Source organism: Colletotrichum paranaense (assembly GCF_030867605.1).
Source record: "Colletotrichum paranaense strain IMI 384185 chromosome Unknown Scaffold_13.1, whole genome shotgun sequence".
NCBI lineage: Eukaryota > Fungi > Ascomycota > Sordariomycetes > Glomerellales > Glomerellaceae > Colletotrichum > Colletotrichum paranaense.
In genome coordinates, this window is record NW_026848971.1 from 109752 (window position 1) to 131995 (window position 22244).

General features: G+C 55.2%; 6 protein-coding genes across 6 annotated transcripts; 1 reads left to right on the forward strand and 5 right to left on the reverse strand.

Moving 5' to 3' along the window:
* Nucleotides 1-169: 169 nt before the first annotated feature.
* On the reverse strand, nucleotides 170-2736 carry CPAR01_13504 (FAD binding domain-containing protein; the record flags this gene model as incomplete). Its single annotated transcript, XM_060497757.1, has 4 exons — nucleotides 170-1609; nucleotides 1685-2055; nucleotides 2108-2379; nucleotides 2435-2736. 4 exons carry the CDS (start codon nucleotides 2734-2736, stop codon nucleotides 170-172), a joined length of 2385 nt encoding a protein of 794 aa, XP_060343225.1.
* Nucleotides 2737-5395: 2659 nt separating this feature from the next.
* On the reverse strand, nucleotides 5396-6946 carry CPAR01_13505 (glycosyl hydrolase family 43 protein; the record flags this gene model as incomplete). Its single annotated transcript, XM_060497758.1, has 1 exon — nucleotides 5396-6946. One exon carries the CDS (start codon nucleotides 6944-6946, stop codon nucleotides 5396-5398), a length of 1551 nt encoding a protein of 516 aa, XP_060343226.1.
* A 1327-nt stretch (nucleotides 6947-8273) lies between these two features.
* On the forward strand, nucleotides 8274-11181 carry CPAR01_13506 (uncharacterized protein; the record flags this gene model as incomplete). The annotated part of the gene is made up of 3 exons (XM_060497759.1): nucleotides 8274-10201; nucleotides 10308-10421; nucleotides 10527-11181. The coding sequence occupies 3 exons, from the start codon at nucleotides 8274-8276 to the stop codon at nucleotides 11179-11181; spliced, it is 2697 nt and encodes an 898-aa protein (XP_060343227.1).
* Nucleotides 11182-11414: 233 nt separating this feature from the next.
* Nucleotides 11415-11996, reverse strand: CPAR01_13507 (acetyltransferase; the record flags this gene model as incomplete). Its single annotated transcript, XM_060497760.1, has 1 exon — nucleotides 11415-11996. One exon carries the CDS (start codon nucleotides 11994-11996, stop codon nucleotides 11415-11417), a length of 582 nt encoding a protein of 193 aa, XP_060343228.1.
* Nucleotides 11997-13290: 1294 nt separating this feature from the next.
* Nucleotides 13291-15558, reverse strand: CPAR01_13508 (increased rDNA silencing protein 4; the record flags this gene model as incomplete). The annotated part of the gene is made up of 1 exon (XM_060497761.1): nucleotides 13291-15558. The coding sequence occupies one exon, from the start codon at nucleotides 15556-15558 to the stop codon at nucleotides 13291-13293; it is 2268 nt and encodes a 755-aa protein (XP_060343229.1).
* A 2083-nt stretch (nucleotides 15559-17641) lies between these two features.
* On the reverse strand, nucleotides 17642-20208 carry CPAR01_13509 (microtubule associated protein; the record flags this gene model as incomplete). The annotated part of the gene is made up of 3 exons (XM_060497762.1): nucleotides 17642-19722; nucleotides 19783-20041; nucleotides 20098-20208. The coding sequence occupies 3 exons, from the start codon at nucleotides 20206-20208 to the stop codon at nucleotides 17642-17644; spliced, it is 2451 nt and encodes an 816-aa protein (XP_060343230.1).
* Between the last annotated feature and the right edge of the window lie 2036 nt (nucleotides 20209-22244).

Below are 22244 nucleotides of genomic sequence, written 5' to 3' on the forward strand. Positions count from 1 at the left end.
CACCTTCCACAATAAGCATAACTGATCCTTGATAGAAGCGGCATTACGAGTTGATACCGAATCGAGACTGAGTACGTCGGTCTCGGATCTTGACACAGAGTACGCGACGATTGCGATGCTCAAAGAATCAGATGTCAACCTAATTGTTCATTGAACAACTCAGTCGAGCTTACTCAATCATCAGTCCTGCAATGACGTTTTCTCTCCATGCCCAAAGTCCTGCATAGGTAGCTCCCGGACCGACTAATGCTTGACCAATCAAAGTGGCCGCCGCAGCCCCAATCGCGGCCTTTGTCGTCACGTATCCTAACCTACGGAGTTCAAAGACAGTGTACAGGCACCAGACCGCAACCGCACCGAAACAGAGAAGCATGTCGTACTTCCAGAATCCACCAATGTTGAGCCCCAGGCCCATGGACGCAACGCTCGGCAGGTCGAAAAAGGTCTCAAAGAGGGACACGGAGGGGTTGAAGCCAGCGTACACGAGAGCGCAGACATGTGTGATAGCGGTGACGGCGAACGTAAGTGTGTATCCGGTCTGAAGCGCGCTCTGGTCCTTCTTTTCGAAGATTTCCCAGTCCAGTGACTTGACAGGCGAGGCGACCGAAAGAATGCCGGAGAAGAGCCAGGTCAGAATCGAGACGTAGACGGGAGAGGGCTGCCAAAAGGCGATAGCGTTTTGCTGGGCCACGGAGTCACCATACTGGATGAACATGAGGGCGGTAGGAATGATGTATCCGAGACAGAGGGCTGGAACCAGCGCCTTCGCCACAGTTGATGGGATTGGTCGGCCTGTGGGACGAGTGTAGACTTCGCTGCTGGTCGTGTGCAGACTGATGAGGAAGTAGAGCGGTGCAATATTGCCGATACCAACTAGCTGGTATACTGTGAAGAGAGATGGCCAAGATACGAGAGAGAGCTGGTTGCCATTGCGATAACCTTCGATCGTCCAGATGTAAATGACGGGCGCGAGATTGATCAAGAAGTAGAGGCATTGAAGCTTCGTGTTCGGGTCAGGGCCAGAGGTCGCTTCGGAGAAGGCCCAGGAGAGGAGTGAGAGAACAGAATCGATCGCAGTATTGCCGGTGTACTCCGTCTTCAAAGGCTTCCCCACAAAGCTGGCACCACTCGCCGCCTCGGGAGCGATGACGAGAACTTGCTGCGCGAGGAACAAGAGGCCTGCAAGAACAGCTCCTACCACAAGCTTAGGTAGCAAAGAGGAGTCGAGTCTCTGGCTCGGAAGCTCGTCAAGGTACGGTAGCGCACGTGGCCTCTTCGGGACGTCCAAGAAGTCGAGCTTGTGACCCGGCTCGAAGTTTGTGCTCCAGGGCCCTTCCTTCTCATCGATAGACAGGCTTGGGACGAGGTAGCGACCGGCGAACTCCAAGAAAGGGCTTTCCATGGCGGCGAAGCGCTGTTCCTTGTGCGAATTGTGAACAAGGGGCCAGACGCGCGGTTCTCGCTTCTTCTGGGTCTCTAGGAAGACACTGTGGATTTGCTCCGTCGTGACGCCTGATGGGTTTTGCTTGAGGGCTTCTGTGAGGTTGTTTACCAGCACTGCGGCCGTTTCGATGGCGCTGTTGCCTCCTTGTCCGGCAATTGGTTCCAACTGAGACAGGTCAGATCTTCGATACTATGCACACTGAGGTCTGTATGGCCTCTTTGGCAATAGAGGTTTTCTTACCTTGTGTGCGGCGTCGCCAATGGTCATGATGCGGTTGAAGTGCCACTTCTTGAAGACGTACTCCGGCAGCGGGGTCAAAACTGAAGAGATCTTGGCAGCGTACAGATCTCTGAAGGTGAAGTTTTCATTGATCTTGTCCTCTTGGTGCTCCTTGACCAACTTGGCCTCGTCTTCCTTGGTGTAGTGGGGGAGATCGGGGCCGTAGTGAGTGTAGCCCATGTTGACGAAAAGGAACCAGTAGACCCTGTTGGAAGGGCCGGCAATGACGAGGTATGAGAAGTGCTTGTTGAAGTTGGTTTGCACCGTGCCGTCCTCCCAGTCCTTGATGATGGAAATGCCAAAGATGCACTTGTAAACCGTCGGCAGGCATTCTACCCTTCTGTCAGTCGTTAATAGAGAGTAGAAAACGATTAGCTGTCTTACCCTTTTTCTCAGAAGCAGGTATATACCCGGGCTCCAGGCTATCCGCGAGCCGCCACATCTCGCTTCTTACTTTGCTGTGGATGCCATCGGCGCCGATCAAGATGTCGCCCGAGTAGGACTGGCCGTCGCTTGTCTCGACTCTCACCTTGGACGGCTCGATGGAGACTTGCATAACCTTCTTACTGACAAGGATCCTGTCCTTGTTCTTCAGATTCTTCCACAACACTTCCAGAATCATTTGACGATCCACGAAGACAACTTCGTAGCCGTGTCTGCATTCTAACATGAGAAAGTTTCTTGAGACTTCTTAAACATGCTTTTACTCACCGCTGCTTGATCTGCTGGCCTACGCCACAGTACTCACTCGTCGGGTTGCCCTTGGAGTCGCGAAGAGACATCTTGTAAAGAGGCTCATCGATGAGTTTCCTGATCTCATCGTAGAGTCCAATCTGGTCGAGAACACGAGAACCGTTGGGCAAAATGCCGATACTTGCGCCCACCTGGGGGGCCATCTCTCGATAACCCTCGAGAATGAGATAGTTGATCCCCACGCGCTCGAGCAGGTTCGCCAGCGTCAAGCCAGCTATCCCGCCGCCGGCGATCAGAACCGTAAAGTCCTTGGAAGGCATGACGACTAGAAAATGGTGTCAGTTTTTCCTTAACTTCAAATTCGACCAGTCAATTGTGTTGATCCAAGTTATTCGCTGAGTAGAGTGTAAAGCCTTTCTTCCAAATTGGTGAAATCGGCGGGCTCCCGCCAGCTCGTTATATACAATGAATTTTCAACAGCTACATTGCGGACGTCATCAAAGCGCATTCAACCCGGATTGGCAATAACAACTCTTGACGTATTGTTCAACGACTTTGACGATGATAGTGGAGTTGAGAAGTCGAGCGAATTCTTGATTACAGCCTCAATGATCCAGGACAGGCAGCTCGGAACCGAGGTGAAGCTTGAATACCATCGGACAAAACCCATCCAGATCGGCCCCACGTGGGAATGGAACAGTGGAATGGCACCCTTTTAAGTAACGAGAAAGTTATTTACTCACAATTTGTTTCTGATGTCGCGCCCCAATCGGGTTATTGGAATTGAGGAAGTTCTGGGGGTACAGACTTGAACTTATCACCAGCAACGCAACTCAAGCGTCTTCACCATCTCGCAAGTCAGCTAGCGCTGACAACGTCGGGCGTGCTTGGGGTCTTATGTAGCCGACTTCTGAGAGAAATGCGAGCAAAACCCACCTTGTGAGCGATCCCTCAAGTGTCACAAGTGGGTGTTACCAATGTCCCAATGACAGAAAAAACGAAGTCCGATAAGGCTCCTCATCTCCACCAGGATTCTCGGATCGGGACTTTGGCAAGCAGGATTTCCACCGCGGCGGTCGCCGACCTTGCTCCGAAAATGGATCGAACGGCAAATGAATTACACCAACGGACCAGTGAGCCTCAAACGAGTGGGTACTCTAACGGTCTTGACCTCCATTTTCTGCTTACGTCGTACGCATTGGCAAGGGTTGCTTGATTCTAGAGTCGCTCTAGACGCACCAAGACCCTGGAATATTGTCCGGCCATTCGAGGGAAGAAGGAGTAGGGACCCAAGCTGTCAGCGATGGTAACATTATGTTCGTACCATTGCAGAGCGGTGGCCGCGTGTGATGGCTGCTGATACGTCCGCCGCAGCGGGTATCCCTTGCACCCTGGGCACGGAGAACTGCCCATCACCAGTGGCCGGGTCCCCCCCCCGGTAGGTAATTGCGGGCCGGGTCGTATGTTGACGGATTCTCGGGGAAGCCCCGCAATAGTTGAGGTTGCTACAGAATCACTGCCAGTAGCCTGTACCGGCCGTATGTCACACGTGTTAAGCTACCTGCAAATGCTCCCATTTGATGATAAGGCGTCTTGATACTAGCTATGGAAGAATGGATTTGCTCCTAGTACCACAAGAAAGCATGATTATTTACAGGAACTCATTCTAGTCCTCAGAACATGAGGCGATATGACAAGACTGTTCGTGGCTCTTTAGCGGATAGAACTTGACTCAGAGATGCATTTGTCAGTTACTTCGAAAATCGAATTAGATATCCAGCCGCAGATCTGCGGGTGTATCCGTATGAGCATATCCAGTCTCGGACAGTCGGGGTGCGGCGAGACTTGGCACTACTACACATACCTGCAAAGGCAAACTGAAATAGTAGAGCCTTTTTTATAGAGTGGAGTGACTAATCAAATGATAGTCTAGATATGCTCCTGCGTACAGGTGCCGGCACTTCTACTCCCAAGACTCCGGTGGGTTTCCCCGCGTTCATATCGATAGTCTAGCTTCTCCCGCATACATGTAAACTTAGAACTACGTATTCAACGACCCACTGTGCGCTTGTACAATGCCACGCCAGAGAGATTCGAAATAAGGCAATGAGGAGAAGAGGTCGGACAATCTGAATGCTAAGCCTCGTTATCGTGAGTCGAGAATTCTAGCATGCCTTGATCATTCGGTGCGGGTGGTCATTGAGACTGTATAGAGTGTCAGAAATTTTCGGCCAAAAGCAATGTGTCAAACGCCTGAGTCTTCAATAACGAGCCATTATTAGCGTTCATTCTTTGTGGAAAAGTCGCAACCATGGTCAGACTCTTGCGGCAGTGCGGAGATAGAGTCTCATTGCAGCCAGCGATGTGCATCCCCGCAACTTTATGTGTTAGTTCCACATTTGCGCACCTCGCAAGGACCCCGATCAACCATTGTACGTGAAAAATTCCTTCGTCATTTCAGATCACACTCATTTTCTTGCAGCTTGGACATGCCGCGGCTGTGTTGTTTGTTCACAAATCGCTAGTCTAACCTATCTGACCGAGGGGAGAAGTTGCCTTCATCGGTCTGGTCATGCTCGCACCTGGCCCTCAACTCTGCTATTGCATTTCCTTAATCACTAAACTGATCTTAGCCGTTGATGGTCGCGCTCATTGCTGTCTCTGAAGCAGTTGCAAAGATCGCCAGCATGTAAGAATCCGCATAGTGCTCCTTTCTGGATAGTCATACTAACACTGGAAGCAGGGGGCACGTATATGGCTTGATGATAAAGGTTGACCCATCTCACAAAGACGTAGCAACGAAGATTCACTTTGATGAAAATTTGTCCAAGATGGCACTTGATATTTGACTCATTTACATATCTTACACAAGACTGTATACATCTTTAAAAGTATGGACAACAAGAAGGTTCAAGTTGGTATCAATAGGAGACGGATCTCCTACTAAAGGTCCCGAATACGCCGTCACCTAGCGGATCTTTACGCAGCGGTAGGCGCATACGCAAAGAACTCCTTAACAGCGACACCGGCAAACTGCCCACCGCTTCCAGAGGCGGTCAAAACAGCCCTCAAAGCCTTGGTCGAAACAGTCGTGAAGCTGACCTCCTTGGGCGTATCCGAGACATCTGTCGGGAACGACGTGGCAGAGACAGCCTTCCATGAGGTGCCATCCTGGTACTCGACCGTCCACGACTTGGGCGGCGCGACACCAACGTTGGCACCGGCATCCTGATCAGCAAACAGCGCCAGCGCGACGCCGTTGAGCTCGACGGTGCTGTTCCAGGTCAAGGTAAGGGTGCTCGTCTCGGGGGATTGCTCGGCGTTGTACGAGGACCAGTAGTCAGGCGGCAGGGGCGCCTCCTCGACGCGACCGTCGTTGATGGACTTGATCCAGTACTGGATGGGGGTCTCGCCCGCCGACGAAGCGACGGCCTTGGGCGCGATGTTGCGCGTCGGCTCGGCGGCGGCGGCAGCGCGCTTGGTCTGGACCATCTTGTTAATGGCCGGCGGGGAGGCCGAGTCATCCCAGGTGATCTTGTCGATGGCGACAGATCGGCGGAAGTGCGTGCCGCCCTCGGCGTCACGGGTGTGGTAGGCCAGACCCCATTCGCCGTTGGAGAGCTGGTAGGCGCCCGGGTGGGAGGTGGTGGAGGAGACGATGTCGACGAAGACGCCGCGGAAGGTCCAGGGGCCGAGGGGGGACTCGGCGGTGCCGTAGGCGAGGCAGGCGTGGTAGCTCGTGGGCGTGCAGGGGGAGTCCGCGCCGGCGTTGTTGGCGGCGTAGAGCATGTAGTAGGTGCTGTTGCGCTTCATGAGCCAGGGGGCCTCGAAGAAGCCGGTGAGGGAGTCGACGTCGACGACGGAGCCCTTGATTGTCACCATGTCGGTGTCCAGCTCGTAGCCCTTGAGGTAGCCGAAGGTGCCGAAGTAGATGTAGACCTTGCCATTGTCGACGAGGACGGTCGGGTCAATGTTCTGGATGTTGTTGCCGGGGGAGGGGACCGTCTGGGAGATGATGGGACCGCTCGGGTGGGCGTCCTTGAAGGGGCCGAGAGGGCTGTCAGAGACGGCGACGCCGATGGCGAAGGGGTCCGACGCGGAGGTTGACTTTTGGGTGACGGGGCTGTACAAGTAGAACTTGCCATCCGGGCCCTGAACAATCTGACTGGCGTAGGCGGTGCCCTGGGCGGCCCAGGAAAAGATTGAGTTGGGCTGGGCAACGTCGCGGTGGAGGGTCCAGTCGGCGCCGGCCGGATCCGGATTCTTGGCCTCAAAGATTTGCCATTCGTTCATGACAAAGCCGTTCTCGTTGGGGCCGGCCTCGTCGCGGCCGGAGAGGATGTAGAGGGTGTCATTGACGACGAGCGGCGCCGGGTCGGCGGAGTAGACGGAGCCATCGGCGAGGATCGGGTTGCCGGTGGACTTGAAGGTGGTGGAGGTGGACTGCCGGCGGATCGGGATAAGGCCCGCGCTCAGGGGCTGGACCAGCAGCGAAGTCGCGAGACTCGCCCACACGAGGTTGTTGAACATGGTTGAGATGGGGCACACAAATGGGTAACGAATGGAAGGGAAGTAAGCAGCGAGAGACAAAAGAATGGAAGAATCACACAGTGATTCGAAGAGTTGACTGACAGTTCGAGTGAAACTAGAGAGAGTTCCCAGGATCGGGTAGGTCTGCTTATACTTAAGAAAAGTCATTAAGACATAGTTTGAGAGTCTCTGTCATGAATAACCTTAGTTGAGCGCATCCACTCTTTCTGCTTCCCCTGGAATTTCGTGAGTGACACGAATAAATTGGCTTTGCGCCAGATCGTCCGCTAAAACCCCCAAGCGACCTCGTACTTTTGCTGCCCCCCTTAACATGGCACAACCGGGGTGTCCATGAGAACGACCGAGTCAATTCATTATTCTCCTTCTCGAAGAACTTTAACAGAGTCAATTAGGTAACCGTCGCCTCGCTCTCGCATCCTTTACGTACTAGGTTAATTACCTGCTCTATGATCCCACTTGATTTCATCATTTCAGTCTGTATCCCACCCGGCTCAACTTCTTTAAAGAGTCTTGGAATTCAATCTCTGATAATCTACGTTGGTGCCGCGCAGCCGGCGTGAACCATGCGTGGATTTTGATTCCCCCGTTGGAGGGATGGAGCCTCAGTGGCATCAAATGTCACTCTCTATTTGCGGCCCAATCAAGATGAGACCAGGCGACTTTGAGGGTTGCATTCAACGGTCGATGGGCTGTTGGTAACTTGGTACCCCGCGTTAAACCCAGCTAGTTTCTTGCGCTAGAAGGAGGGATACGGGCTTGGTTCGATGCTTAATCACGTCTAGCATCCTTTGACCTTCCAAGTCGAGGTTATCCAGAGAGGAAAAGGTGTGTGACTTCAAGGTCAGCGCACATCACAATTCCTAAATGCTTAAAGTCGCTGGGAAGAGTCGGATCAGCCGCCCGATCCTGTGTCGCACTCGGGCGTTTGTCCCGGAGGAGTTATCCACAGATTATGAGCCAAAAGCGACGTGTGAGAGTCTGTCCCATCTGATTTTGTCAAGACAAAGAGGTTTTTGGTGAAGCTCCGTTCCGCATCTGTACAGGTGTGATCGGGCACGATGCCGGACACGAGGTGGCATCGCCATCTACCTACAGTATGCACCTTGGGTTGCAGTTCAATCGTTCGGCTCAATGAACCCCTCAGTTCACGGTAGGCGAAAGCATCATCAATAACGTAACCGAGTTGCCTTAAGCCATCATGTTGGACACATTATATAAGAGCAAGTTCGAATGAACTTACAAGTTGTCCTTCAGATCTGTAGTCGATAGGTCTCACTCAACCGCCCAGGTTGCCACTTCTGCCACGATGGTCTCCTTTCTCGGCACACTCGTGTCTGCCGGCCTCTTCGTCACGGGTGTCCTCTCCCAAGACAACCTGGGCCTCAGCAGCGGATACATCACCCTCGCAACAAAGAACTTCAACCTCCAACTCGTCAAGAACGCCCAAGTCCTAGCCTCCCTCAAACCCGCCGGCGACACCTTTGACTTCCTCCCGCTGGACTACCTCTCCCTCCGCGCCCGCAACGGCCAGTACCACTGGGGCGACATCACCTACCGCTACCGTCAATCCGGCACAACAGCCTGGACAAACGGCGACTCCGCCGCGGCCCGCCAGCCCGTTACCACCATCGCCCCGGCCACCGGCATCCTTGCCTCCTCCCGTCTCGGCCCTACCCTCCCCTCCGGCAGCCCGCTCAACATCACCCGAGAATGGCTCGACGTCTCCGGCGACCTCGGCCTGCGCTTCACGCTCCAGAACTCGGGCTCTTCGGCCATCGAGATTGGTAGCCTTGGCTTCCCGGCCGAATTCAACAGCATCTTCACGAACCGCTACGCCGCCGACATGCAGCGCGTCTGCTCCCTCTCGGATCCCTACGTCGGCATGCACGCCGGCCAGATCCGCGTGGCGCCCACCCGCGGCACCGGCGCCGCTCTCGTTGTCACCCCGCTGGGCGATACACCCCTTGAGGCCTACCGCAACCTCGCCGAGCGCAGCTACGAGGGAACCTACTACGGCAGCCAGACGTTTGAAGGCTTCTACGAGTGGCAGGTCCTCACAAAGGCCTGGGCCGAGAATGAGTGGCGTTCTCAAACACCATGGAACGTTCCCTCGTCCAGGACCCTTCAACCAGGCCAGTCACTCCAGTTTGGAGTCCGCTTCTCCGTCGCAAAGGGCGGCGTCCGGGAGCTTGATGCCACCGTCCGTGGTACCGGAACGCCCACCGCCGTCGGCGTGCCGGGCTACATCGTCCCACGCGGCGAGCCAGCGCAGCTCTTCCTCCAATACGCCCAGTCCACAGTCCAATCCATCGCATCGGAACCAGCCGGCGCCTTAACGGTCACCCTTGTCTCGGCGGGAAAATACACAGTCACACCCTCAACGACAGCCTGGGGCCGCGTCCGCCTCACCGTGACCTACGCCGACGGCAAGCTCCAAACAATCCACTACTACGTGACCAAACCATCCACCGAGGCCGTCGCCAGCCTTGGCAAGTTTCTCACCACGGCGCAATACTTCACCGACACATCAGACCCCTTTGGCCGCGCGCCGTCGGTGATGACATACGACTACGAGACCAAATCCATCGTCACACAAGACTCCCGCGCATGGGTCGCCGGCCTCAGCGACGAAGCCGGCGCAGGCTCGTACCTCTCCGCCTTCATGAAGCAAGCCGTCCAACCAAACGCGGACGAGGTAACCAAGCTCGAAGCCTTCGTCGACCGCGTCCTCTGGAAGACGATCCAAACCGCCGACTTCGCCGTCCGCAAAGCAATCTTCTTCTACGAGCCCGCCGCCGTGCCGGGGTACGCCTACTCCACCTCCATCGACTGGACCTCCTGGACGTCCTGGAACAAGGCCGCCGCCTACTCCATTGACCGCGCTTACAACTACGTCCACGTCGCGGGCGCATACTGGTCGCTCTACCGCGTCGGACGGGCTTACCCGGCGCTTCTTAAGACGCACGCGTGGGACTGGTATCTGAACCAGGCATATGAGACGGTTATGCGGGCGATGAAGGGGGATGTCGGGTATAACCGCGTCGGGCTTATGGGGGAGACTGTGTTTGGCGAGATCCTGGCCGATTTGGGACGCGAGGGGCAGACGACTAAGGCGAGTGCTTTGTCTGCTGCTATGAAGTCGCGGGCGGCGCAGTGGGATACGGAGGAGGTGCCGTTTGGGAGTGAGATGGCGTGGGATTCGACTGGGCAGGAGGGTGTTTACTACTGGGCAAAGTGAGTTTCTGGTCCTTTGAATCTTTCCACGGCGAGACCTCCTGAGGCGTTGAGGCTGGAGACGGAACGAAGTTTGCTTGGAGACATTGACTTACAGGTATCAAAGGTACTTTGGCTACACCAACACGGCGACAAAGTCCGTCAACAGCGTCCTCGGCTTCATGCCAACCCTCCCTCACTGGGGCTGGAACGGCAACGCTCGCCGCTACTGGGACAACATGTAAGTCGTTATTCATCCCCAAATCCTTCAACTCCATCCCCCTTCCATTCACCACGAGCCTCTCTCTCAACAATGGACTTCGACATCTAACAACCAACCCACCAGCTACGGAGGTAAACTCCGCCGCATCGAACGTCAAATCCACCACTACGGCTCCGGCCTGAACGCCCTCGTCCTCCTCTCCGCCTTCCGCTCCAGCCCGACAGACACCTACCTCCTCCGCACAGGCTACGGCGGCACCACAGGCCCCCTCTCCAACATCAACCAAGACGGCTTCGCCGCTGCCTCGTTCCACAGCTGGCCCGACACGCTGAAATGGGACGGCATCAGCGGCGATTACGGTCCCAACTTTTTAGGTCTTGCGTTGGGATCGGGTACGTACGTCGTGCAGGATTCCGAGCTCGGCGTGTTGGCGTTTGGAGGTGTTGTTACGGCTGGCGGAAGTGGTTCAGGGGCGGTGAGCGTTACGACCAAGGACGCGGTTAGGAGGAAGGTGTTTATTGGGCCTTTGAGTGTGCTTGTGAGTGTTGATGCTGGGATTATCCAGGACTTCACGTTTACGGCTTCTTCGAAGAGTATCTCTGTTACGTTGGCGCAGTTGGATGGTGTACCGAAGGCTGCGAGCGCGGTTGTTTGGTTGGAGAGTACTACTGGTACTGGCGCGTTCAAGGTTACGACATCGGGGATCGCGCAGGCGAGGGGCGGGTGGTCTGTTCCTCTCTCGGGGAGCAGCGTAGCGGTTCAGATTGGGCCTGCGTAGGCTTGTCTATAAGGTTGTCGTGTTTGGGGATGAGACGTGTTTGATTTGTCTATATTTTCTCTTCTTTCTAGGACGCCAGTGAGAGCTGACGACTTGCGACAATAGTCCCATCTCGTTCTAACCATCTATAAAGTCTTCTAAACCAAGCTCGGTGCCTCTATTCCGACACAATTCGACTCATCCCCCTCCCTCCCATCATAATCCCTCTCGCATCTCACGTACCACCACAACCCTCACAACTCTTTCTCCAAAACCTCAAACCACAAATCATCCCTCAACGCAACACCCCCAACCATCTCCTTGTACGGAAACTCCCTCCTCTCCCCAGTCTTCACATACCCCCTCCTCTCATACCACGCAATCAGTTCCCCCCTCATCCAAAGCACACACATCTCCATCCTCGCCACTCCCCATTCCCGCTTCGCATACCCCTCCGCAAACTCCAACACCCGCCTCCCCACCCCTCCAGCCTGCCGCTCAGGCGAGACGGCAAAGAGGCCGAAATACGCTACTCGGGGATTCTGTTTACTGCGTACGATTTCGCAGCATGCTAGCGGGGTGGTCGGCTTCTCAGTGACGGCGTCGTCGGCGGAGTTATCGGTGACGATGAGAACCGCGCCCTCGGGCTCGGTGATCTTAGCGAGCAGGCCGCGCTCGTCGATGCGTTGGTCTGCGACTAGATCCGCTTCCGTCGTCCAGCCTTTGCGGGAGAATTCGCCGCGGTAGGCGGAGCGGATTAAGGGGAGGAGGATGGGGACGTCGGAGGGCGTGGCGGGGCGGAAGGAGAGGGGTGTTTGGGGGGTTGAGACTGTCATTGTGGAGGTGGTTATGACGGGAGGTATTGGTGTATAAGATTGTCGTTGTTCTTATGTTGCGATGGTTGGTTGTAAGAATTGGGGAGTTGTGGTGGGTGGTGATGCGTGATTTTACCCCCGAGTAGAGTCCGTATCGTGAGATGCTCGGATGTCTTGCGAATGAGGTCTGAAAGTTGATTTGTCTTGATCTTACAGGGAGATCGTATAATTGAATGAGTTCCAATATGATGAGTCAAATCTGTCAGAAAATGTCATCTGAGATCGTGAACATCACAAAATCTAAATACAACAACCACTCGCCGGCTGGTCACCCCAGAACCCACCGAACCGCCACACCGGGGCATTGTCAAGAAAATTTCCCTCAGTCCAGTGTCGTTGACCCACGCCTTTCCATGTACCGAATCCCCACAGGGTCTTGTCATCCATCGTTGTAAGTTATTTCGAATCCACAGGGCTGGAGCACACTGAATCTCCAAAATGGATGGGTATATAGACGCTGATTGGTCTCAACTCGGCATTTAGTCAGTAGCCCTGTTCAAGCTGGAGACCAAGCAAGTGTAAAACAGAGGTGGAGCCTCGAGTCATGCAAGGGCGCCGTTAACTTGACATATTTTTGACATGTTCGACATGGCCATTGTTCTCGGATCGGCCCCACCGACCCGGCTGCCACTTACGAATCCGCGCCGGCAAGATTGCATCTCCCGCCCTTGAGATCCGGACTATCAGACGTGCCTAAATCGCCTTCCTCAATCGACTCCAACTGGAGCCTTCAACGTCAACAGTCTCATGTAGGCCGAACGCTCCCAACTCACATGAATGAAGAAAACCGTTAACCCATCCACACAAGCCAAGTGATCTTGCAATCCTCCAACCACCACCTAACCGTATCGCAACCCAGGAACATCGCTGTAGTCTGATCTGCAAGTCCAAAGTCATCAGATGAACTTACTCAGACTCACAGACCTGCAAAAACCACTACAAGGATCAAAGCTCGACAAATGTCTCAGAAACTCACAAAGTGCCCGGGCAGAAATAGAGAGTAAACGGTAATGCGCGCCATGCGGGGTCAGCTGTTCAAGGCGTGATATTATCGTCAGAGACATCTACCTTACATCAAGGGTATCAATACAAGCACGCGGAAAGCAGAAACAGAGGAAACAAAAAAAAGATGCAATGCTATGCTATGCCATGCTGCGTCATACCGCGTAAAATGCGCTCTCTTCCTCGCCATCATTCCCAACTCTTCTCTCAGACTTCTTTCCGTTTTGCCTTTTAGAGACTCCCAAATCTGCCTTCACTTTTTCACCTTGGGCGAAAGCACCTTGACGCCCTGCGCGCTGTCCCACACACTGGCACTCACCCTCGCAGGGATCTTGCGCCCCCTCAACCTCTGATCAATCAACCACAACCCAACCACGAACTCAGCCTTGCCTAGCATCCCCCGATGGCTCCGGTCCACGGCGTCCCACACCTCAGCCAGCTCCTCCTGCGGCAGCCGCGAACGCCGCCAGACCTCGCGCGCCACCACGTCCACCACGCAATCAGCTGCGTCATGAGGCAGCGGGCTGCCGCCGAGACTTTGAATCGTCAAGCCCGTGGTTGAAGCAGAGTCAACGAGCAGCACGCCGCGGTTGCTCGCCCACACCGCCTCGTAACGCCTGCGTTCGCGGACCGTAATCTCGTCTCGCCATCGCCGTCGCGCGCCCTCCTTGTGGGAGTGCTTGTTGCTGGCGCGCTGGTGCTTCTTCTTGCGGATCTCGTCCTCGTCGTCCGACTTCGACGGCGGCTGGCGGAGGGTCTGTCGCATGCGTGGTGACTTTGTGCGGTTAGGTAACTGGGGCGGAGATAGCGTAGAGTTGCCCGTATTTGAGGGTGTCAAGCGGGCCGCGGCGAGGGATCCGGCCATGATTGCGTTGGACAGAGAATTCAGCGGTAGACTTGTAGTCGACGTGGCGGGTGTGCGACGCGGAGTTGTTCGGCTTGGTGAGCTGCTTGCTGATGAGCGGCCGGGGGTGCTGTGCGTAGAGTGTGTCTGATGAGCCGTCGAGCGAGATGGCACGTATTCGGGAACGGCGGTCTGATTTGACTCTGCCGAAACAAACGTGTCGTTAGAAGAGCTTGTATCAGCAGTCGATGGCCTTGGCCCAGATTCTGGCCGACGGAACGGCTCGTGGAGGTGACCATGTCCATAAACCGATGCCATACTCCGAGGCTTCTTCAATGGAGGAGGCTCCCGCTCCTTTGATTTCGTACCACGCGGCTGAGGTGGTGTGGGCGGCTGCAACTTGCTCTTTGACACCGGTCTCTTCAGCTCAGGGGAAGCGATCCCGTCGTCTCTCCCGACAAAGGGCGGCGAGACAGGTTCAACCGGCTTGGCCTTGGTCCGCGACCTCCTTGGTTCCGGCGTCGTAGGGGGCTGCGCGGCCTTGGGCTCCGGCATGAGCGTTTGGGTAATAGGCACCCTCGTGAGCTCCGACCTTGACCGCACTTCCGGGGCTTCTGAAGCTTTGGATGACATGTTGACAGTGGTCTCTGGCTCCCTGCCACGCGGCAAATGCTCCAACACAGTCTGCCTGTGCACAGCCTTGGCCGGCGACAAAACAGGTTTCGCAGGTGACGACTTGAGCGTGGGTTTCCTCGCCTGCGGCGTGACATCCCCCCTGGCCTCCTCCTTTTCGACAACCATATTTGGCGTAACAGGCCTTGGCTTGACCTTGGGTTTCGTCCTCGGCACTGCCGGCCTCCGCTCTCCTTCACCGACCTCCTCCTCAACGATGCCCATCCTCGCCGCCTTGGCACGGGCAGGACTCAACTCCCTCTCGGGCGTCAACGGCCGAACCTTGGGCCTGGCCGCAACATCCCCGCCGCTCTTCTTCACAGGATCAACATCCTCCCCGCCCCCTCGCTCAAACATGCTTATCAAATGACCCGTGGCGGGGATGGACGTCGTATCCGGCAAATCCAGGCTGCTCACCACGCTCTCCGTCTCCCCGCCGCCGCTGCCGCGTCTGTTCCTCCTCGCCAGCTGCATCTGCTGTAACTGATTCATCTGCGCGGGCGTCAGCGCGGATGCGGCGGGACTCGCGTGCGGCTGCGGACTAGGCGAGGCGCTCCGCGAGGCGGCTAGCGTAGCGGCGATGTAGCTCGGGCTCTTTGGGTCGAGCCGCGTCGTGTGCGGCGTGAGGTGAGATGTCGTCGACGAGGCTGCGGGACTCGAGGCGAGGAAATTGGAGAGACGGTCTCGCATGTCGGATGTGCCATCGCGACCGAAGCGGCTGTCGCCTGGGGTCGTTGCCAGGCTTGCGCCCGTGTGCTGGCGCTGTATTGGGCTTGTGCTCGTGCTTCGGTCGTAGTTTGACGCGGTGGAGGCGGCGATGAGGCTCGCGCCGCGGCGACGGGTGATGTTGCTGGCATTTGGTGTGGGTTTCGGGGGCGGGATGGGCTTCGGTTTCGTCTTGTTGAAGGCGAGGTTCGCGCCCTTTAGAGCCGCGGCTGCGTCGGAGGCACCGCCCGAGGGTGGGTGATGGTGGTGGTTGTGGTTGTGGTGGGTGTTCATCATCATGGCGATAGACGACCGCGGGATGGTATTGTAGTGGAGGACGGCAGCATCGGAGGCCTATTGAGATGCCGTCGGGGTGTTGGTCAATCAACAGAGCAAGGATGTTTCTGTCATCCTGGGAGCTTCGGCTTCGTCGCGGATAGTCGAGGTGGTTGATTGATGGGCGTACGGAAGATGGGTAGATTCGAGCAAAGAATGTACAGGAAGGGTCGGGTGATCGTCGTCAGGATTGGATAAAGGCGTGAGGCTGAGATTGAGGTAAAGTAAGATCCCTAGGAAGCGAGGCAGATAGGAGTCGAGTTGAAGAAAGAGGAAAAAGGAAAGCTGTACAGAGATGAAGACGAATAAAGACAAGGTGGTAATATTACGGATACCAATGGCACGAGGTACTAATTTACTCGGCTGCGCGGCGCAGAAAGTGGAAACGACACCTGCCACCTGCACCAGCATGGTACTGCGGCGTTGCGGCTGAGCTCCAGCTTCCTGCGGAGATGCGCACCGCGCCCAATGATTCAACTTTTTTGGGGGGGAGTTGCAGGGAGTCCAGTCAGCAACAGAAAACAGAAAACACAAGACGCAGAAACAAAGATGGAACGAACGGGTGGCCGGGCGACCTTTCGGTCAGGCTTCTCATCCCCGGGAATCCGCCCATCTCAACTTCTCAAGTAAGGTACCTTGCATCGATATCCACCCTCTCCGGGGCCGTCGGATCTGTGCACGTCCGCTCGTGGGGTTTCCTCCCCAAGAAAGCTTCACTTGCTGTCTGTACGCAGTATATGGACAGAAACTCCATACCTGAGTGGCCTGACTAGATCCGCGAGTCAATGATCTAGACTTACTAGCACGTTGTTACAAGGTATTAGGGAAATGACGCATCTGGGGGAACATCCTCTCAGTACCTTAATTAACAAGACGCAACCACTAAGCACCACCAAGGAAACCGGACGTAGATCTCGACATCACCACCGTCATAGCGGATCTACACACACCATGGCCCTGGCTAGATGCTCATCCTTCCCAGTAAACCATTTAATAAAGTAGTCCGCTGGCACCGGATGGACGGGAGCGGACGGGAGTCATTTAGTTCTGGCCTCTCACTGCTTTTGCTGGTTGATACCCTACTCCTCGCTCACTTTACTTTCCTTAGCTCCCGCGTCCCGGGCGTGCCGCCGCCCACCGGCCATCTCAGTCTTGCACCACCTCAGCTCACCCACAACTCACAGCACCAATCGATACAAACGCCGGAACTCGCGGCTTTTGCTGATCAGGGTGGCATCATATTCCTACCCGATTTCATTTCGACTTCACGGGGGGCACATTTCACGTCTAGACCGGACACGATAATGATGATAATGTACGCATCACTGCTTTTTGTTTTTGCTACACTACGAAAAGATTCCTATGTATCCCTTGAGGCTGAAAAGCGCGTGTAAGAAAGATCAAGACGCAAAAAGGTTTGACCAAGCAAACGAAGACAAAGATGTACGCTCATAATCCTCGCAAGGGGGTTGGCGTTGGGAAAGGGTATCACCCCATCCAGAAGTACCGACCGCCTCGAGAAACCAAAACTCCAATTCTTTCCACTTGCTTGCAATGACCAAGGAAAACAAGAGGTGGTATACCCAGATTCGAGGGTAGCTGGAACGTGTTCCGACAAAGAGAAACAAAACAACAGTTGTCGTCAGAGCTGTCGATGGGTCCAGGTGGCCATTTCATGACATGAACCACAAGGATCCCAAATGCCTCGCGGCTCGGCTGCCAGTATGCACAGAGAAGGAAGAAAATCACAATGGCCACCCTTCCAATTCCTTCCCTCAACATTCCACCAAGCAAAACCGACCGAGATATAAACGACACGGGGAAAGAAGCGAAGGGCATCCACGGACACCAAGATCCTCGACCAATTATTTTCTTTGCCAAAGAAGAAAAAAAGGCATGTTCGTCATGAGCGAGTAGCAAGTGCATCCGTCGTTCAGACATGAGGCATAATCATCCGACGTTATCATCAGGCAGCAAAAAGTCCGCAGCCGGCGCACCAAGATGAAGTAACAGAACGAGCAATGGATTAGAGAGCGAATTCCCACGCTCAGTATCCATCCTCGTCTGTCCACTCGCTGCCTGAAATGATGCGGCCCTCACCGTCACCGTAGGCATGTCCAGCATGTCCACCAGGTGCCGTCATCGGGAATGGGCGCTGCCTCTTAGGATCGCCGGCCGGTGGCCGATATCCAGCTTCGGGTTCAAAGCGCTTGGTGCCGTTGCGGGCAGCTCGTACCTTGGCGTAGTATGTGTCGCTAGCATCCTGCTCGGGTTCGCTGGCGTCGTCATACGTCTCCCAGTTTTCTGAGCCCGTCACGTTACTCGATCCGTTAGATGAGTTGGAAATCTGGCGGGGTGGCGGTGCTTGGGGATAGGCAGAAGGGGGATATTGGCGGATGGTTGAGGAGTGCGAAGACGGGTAGTCGTGTTGGGAGGATCCCTGGGAGTGATGAGAGCTCTGGGAAGCGTACGACGCGTGCGAGTTGTGGGAAGCGTGAGAAGTGTGCGAGAGGGTGGAGTTGGCTCGCATCAGCCGAGGCTGCTGGCAATCCTCGTCGTAGGGATCCTCAAGTTCAACCTGGCGGACGATGCTCGCGCCCAACCCTACTGACTTGTAAGGATTGATGGGAGTCTCCAGCTCGATCGTGCTGAGGTCGCGCATCTTGGGCGGAGGGGCACGCATTTGGTGATTACCACCTCGGATCGTCGCATAGGCGTCAATTCGCGACGCCGGTCGCTCCGGTTGTACTGGCGAGGTGTTGCCAAAGTTGCCATACTTGAGGTTGGTCAATGGGGGCCGAGCCGGGATCCTTGAGGGACTACCAGGTGGCCGGTTGAGAGTTTGCGCTCGCTCTCTCAAGCTGCCCATGGAAGATGCCGGTCTGGCAATCTCCTGGGCTTTTGCGTGAGCAGACACAGGTCTCGTTGATGGAGCCGTGCTGTTCATGTTGTTCGCGCTACGTTTGGTCGTAGGCGCGGGTGCTGGTGTTCTCACACCATTACGAGTGGGCGGTCTTGCGATGGACGTGGTGCTCTGCGCTCTACTGTGCCCTCTCGGCCTAGCTGCTGATTGAGGAGCGGCTCCTACGCCCGGTGTCTTGGATCGCGGGCCAGGTGCAGGCCGGTCCTCCGCCTCGAGCACATCCAAGTAGCGCTCACCGTGTACCGTGAAGGGCCGCCCGTACTCGTCCTCGAATTGTTCGAGGATTCTACGCAACTCGACGGCAATCTTGGGTAGCTCCTTGGCGATGCGCTTGCGCATCTTCTCCTCTCTGAGAAGCTTGCCGGGATCGCGCTTCTCACCCTTCTGGCCACGCATCATCAGGCGAGAAGCGTCCTGACTTGAGGCGGCGAGCTCGTCGCGCTCACTGGTGAGGCTTCGGTGTCTTTCAACGAGCTCAAGCGTGGGGAGACGTTGTTCCTTGAGAACTTCCAGTCTTGCAATCTCTCGCTCGTGAGCCTCGAGGAGAGCATCGCTGTACACATCGGAAAAGGCGGGTGTGAACTCAAGCATCTCGTCTTCGGAAAGGTAGAGCGAGTCCCAGAGTTCCTGTAGCTTGAACCGCGCATCCTCGACGAACAGATGCAAGTTCTGCCTCTTCAGCTCGTTGAGGCGCACAAGCTCATCCTCGAACTCGTTGATTTGTCGCACGCCACAGCCTCGGTTGCTATTGAGAAACGCCTTCCTCTCTGCCATATCAACCTCCAACTTTTCCCAGAGGGCCTCGACTGCCGTGCGCAGGTCCTTGAGACGCTTCTCACGGTTCTTCTTCTCGTCCGAGAGTTTGTCGCGCTTCGCCTTGAGGCGTTCGATATCTTCCTCGTGCAGGCCCAACTGTTCGGGTGACTCGCGGTAGTACTTGACAATAGCACCGTCTGTTTGAGCCTGAGGGGTGCCCAGCTCGGCCCAAAGTTGAATCGTGTGCTCGCAAAGGGCCTTAACCGTCGCGACGCGGCGTGTGTACTCTTCATAGACTCTCGTAAACTCATGATCGAGCTTGTCCACGTAGGACGGTGATAGGTCGAAGTTGGGAGGGACGGATTGGTTCGGGCCCGTGGGCGGCAGAGGAATCTTAACGAAGGTGGGTTCAAGATGTGACGAGTATGATTCGAGTGCTTCGACAAGCTCTGGATGGCTTGTTAGTACACCACCTTATTTGGCATCTTCCGGCTTTACGGCCAACTCACTCTTGACTTGTTCGAAACGCTCCTTATGCAGTCTACTGACTTGCTTATGCTTCTCCTTGAGGCCCTGCAAACATCGGGTCAGGGGGTAGGTAATTTGGATATCGTCGCTGCGGTCTCGGCGTGCGCGGTTGTCGTCGAGGGATGCCTCCATCTGCTGTATCGTGGTAATTATGCGCTCGGCTTCATCAATCATTTCCTCCTTTTCGTTCGTGACAAGGTTCACCTGGTCGGTAAGAGCCTTGGAAAGCGCCTCGAAGAGCTATGGGCGATTGTCAGCACGAACTGGAGAAGGGAAGTGAGCTGAGAGAAGCGTACGTCTTCCTCGCGCTTTTCGCGATCATGGTTCGGAACGCCGATCTCATCGAATAAACCGTGCAATTGGCCGATGATGGTATTGACCTGTTGGGACAGGTAACTCGTGTCCATGGTGGGTTAAACAGGCCAAACTGAAAGCCAAAAGAAGGTGAGGATAAGAGAAAAGGCGGTATGGTTCGGGGAATTGATTGGGATTAAGGTAAGTGCGGTAAGGCGTGCAGGTCGTGGGGGTAAAAGAGTGGGCGCAGCGCAAAGGCTGAGTGTTGATGCTATTCACGGTGGCGGGGAGGCCAGTGCGGGTGCGGCAAGGCAGTCGATTTGTTTACTTTCTCTGCGGTACCTGGGATGCGGTTGCGACGGGGACTAGCTTAGTAGGAAGCGAATGGTCACCGAGAATATTGCGGCGTACAGTGCATCGTCCAGCAGGGAAAAGTCGTCCAAGAGAGAGGAGTAGTAGAATTTAGCTGCGTTTGAAATCTGCAGTCTCCTTGGATCTGTGAAGCCGAAGAGATTTGTCTGAGACTGCCCGATCTGTGTTTCTCCCAAGTTGTTGATGGCCGATGGGATCTTTTTTTCCGGAGGGATGGATGGCGGAGGGCGGAGGTTGGGGAAAGTGGAAAGTGGGAGAAAGAGGATGGGAGGAAACAACCGGACAAGAAGGGGCAAGGCGACAAAGATGCGACGGGAAGGTGCCACTTGATGAATTGAATTCACGGTCAGGAGGGAAGGAAAGACCTGGGATCTCATGGGAAGGAGGTGGCCGGGAATGTCGTGAGAAACGGGTCCTCAGTTTTCCTGTTTGGGTTCGCGTGGTGGGGCACGTATCCACGGCAACGGGGTCGACTCTCAGCAGGCAAGGGTTACAATGCGTGAGTACCTTTTTTCGTGGTGGGTTTCAGGAAAGAGCTACCCCGCCATTGGCTACCTTCGGTCCATTCACGAATCACGATGCGCTCTTGCTCTGTCTGCACTTCAGCTGCCTGCAGCTTCGAGACAGGGGTAGGTGAGCAGAGATACGTACCTGTTGCCGGGGTTCCAATTGCTCTAGTGCTACGCGAGTGGGTCTCTCGCTTGCTGTCAGCTCAGCCCATTAGCCAATCTTAGCTAAGCACGCTTAATCACTTGCACCTCGCCAACCCAACATTTGTCCCGATGTCCTGGCAGCTGCCTCAAGTCTTCTATTGAAACGTTGGCCACCTCAACGGCCACTTCATATGCGAACAAGATGATGTTACATATATATCCTTCTCTCAAGACTAGAATGTCCCAAGATCTCAAGCGTATCTGTTGAGTTGTGATAATGATGTTGGTTGGTTGGTCTATCTTACTGCAACTGCAAGCAGCGGACGATCAAACACACGCCGCTCTGCGCAAACAAATCACCCGCAGCTCTAGTCGCGCATCGGCAACCCGCTTTGTTTACTTTGCTGCATCGCATCGCATCGCATCGCCCCCAACCAATTCTCCAAGTCCGCGTCCTTTCTGCAAGTCATCCAGATGGATGCTGGTTGCTGCCCACAACAAAACAACAACCTTTTTTTTCCCTCTTTTTAGACTAACATCTTAGACTCCTGCTCTTTCGTACGTCGTACGTCTGCCTCGCATCACGCTAAAGTCATGCACACGACAACTCTCTTACACCAACAGCTCCATCACATTATCCACACCCGATTCCTTCATGCACCTCAACCTCGCAGCTTCCCCTCCGACTGGCCTCTCGCTACGAATAGACATATCCAAGTCCAAAGTCTCCAACAAAAAACTCCGTAGCAGGCCGAACGAAAATCAGGAAAATCGATCTGGCTCATCTCGGCTCTTTCCCATCCCTTGCTCGCCCCTCCCCCCTGCCACGCTGCTTTGCCCCATTTCTGCTGTGGGCATCTTCAGGCGCGTGCTCCAGCGGTGAGATGCAAACGCATCCTCTCCCACCCCCGGTCCGCCCATCGCTTCACCGTGGTGACGGCCAATCCAACCTTGCTTTTCCTGGTTGTATCCGCACGAAGTGCGCATCAAATCGCAATCGCGGCGGTACGGACTTTATGCTTTCTTCTTTAATCAGATCTTCCCCTCTTATTCAGGTAATCATCTTCTCTTCCAGCCAAGTCCAGATCTACTCTCAGCCCGAATGGCTTCCAACTTCCTACGGA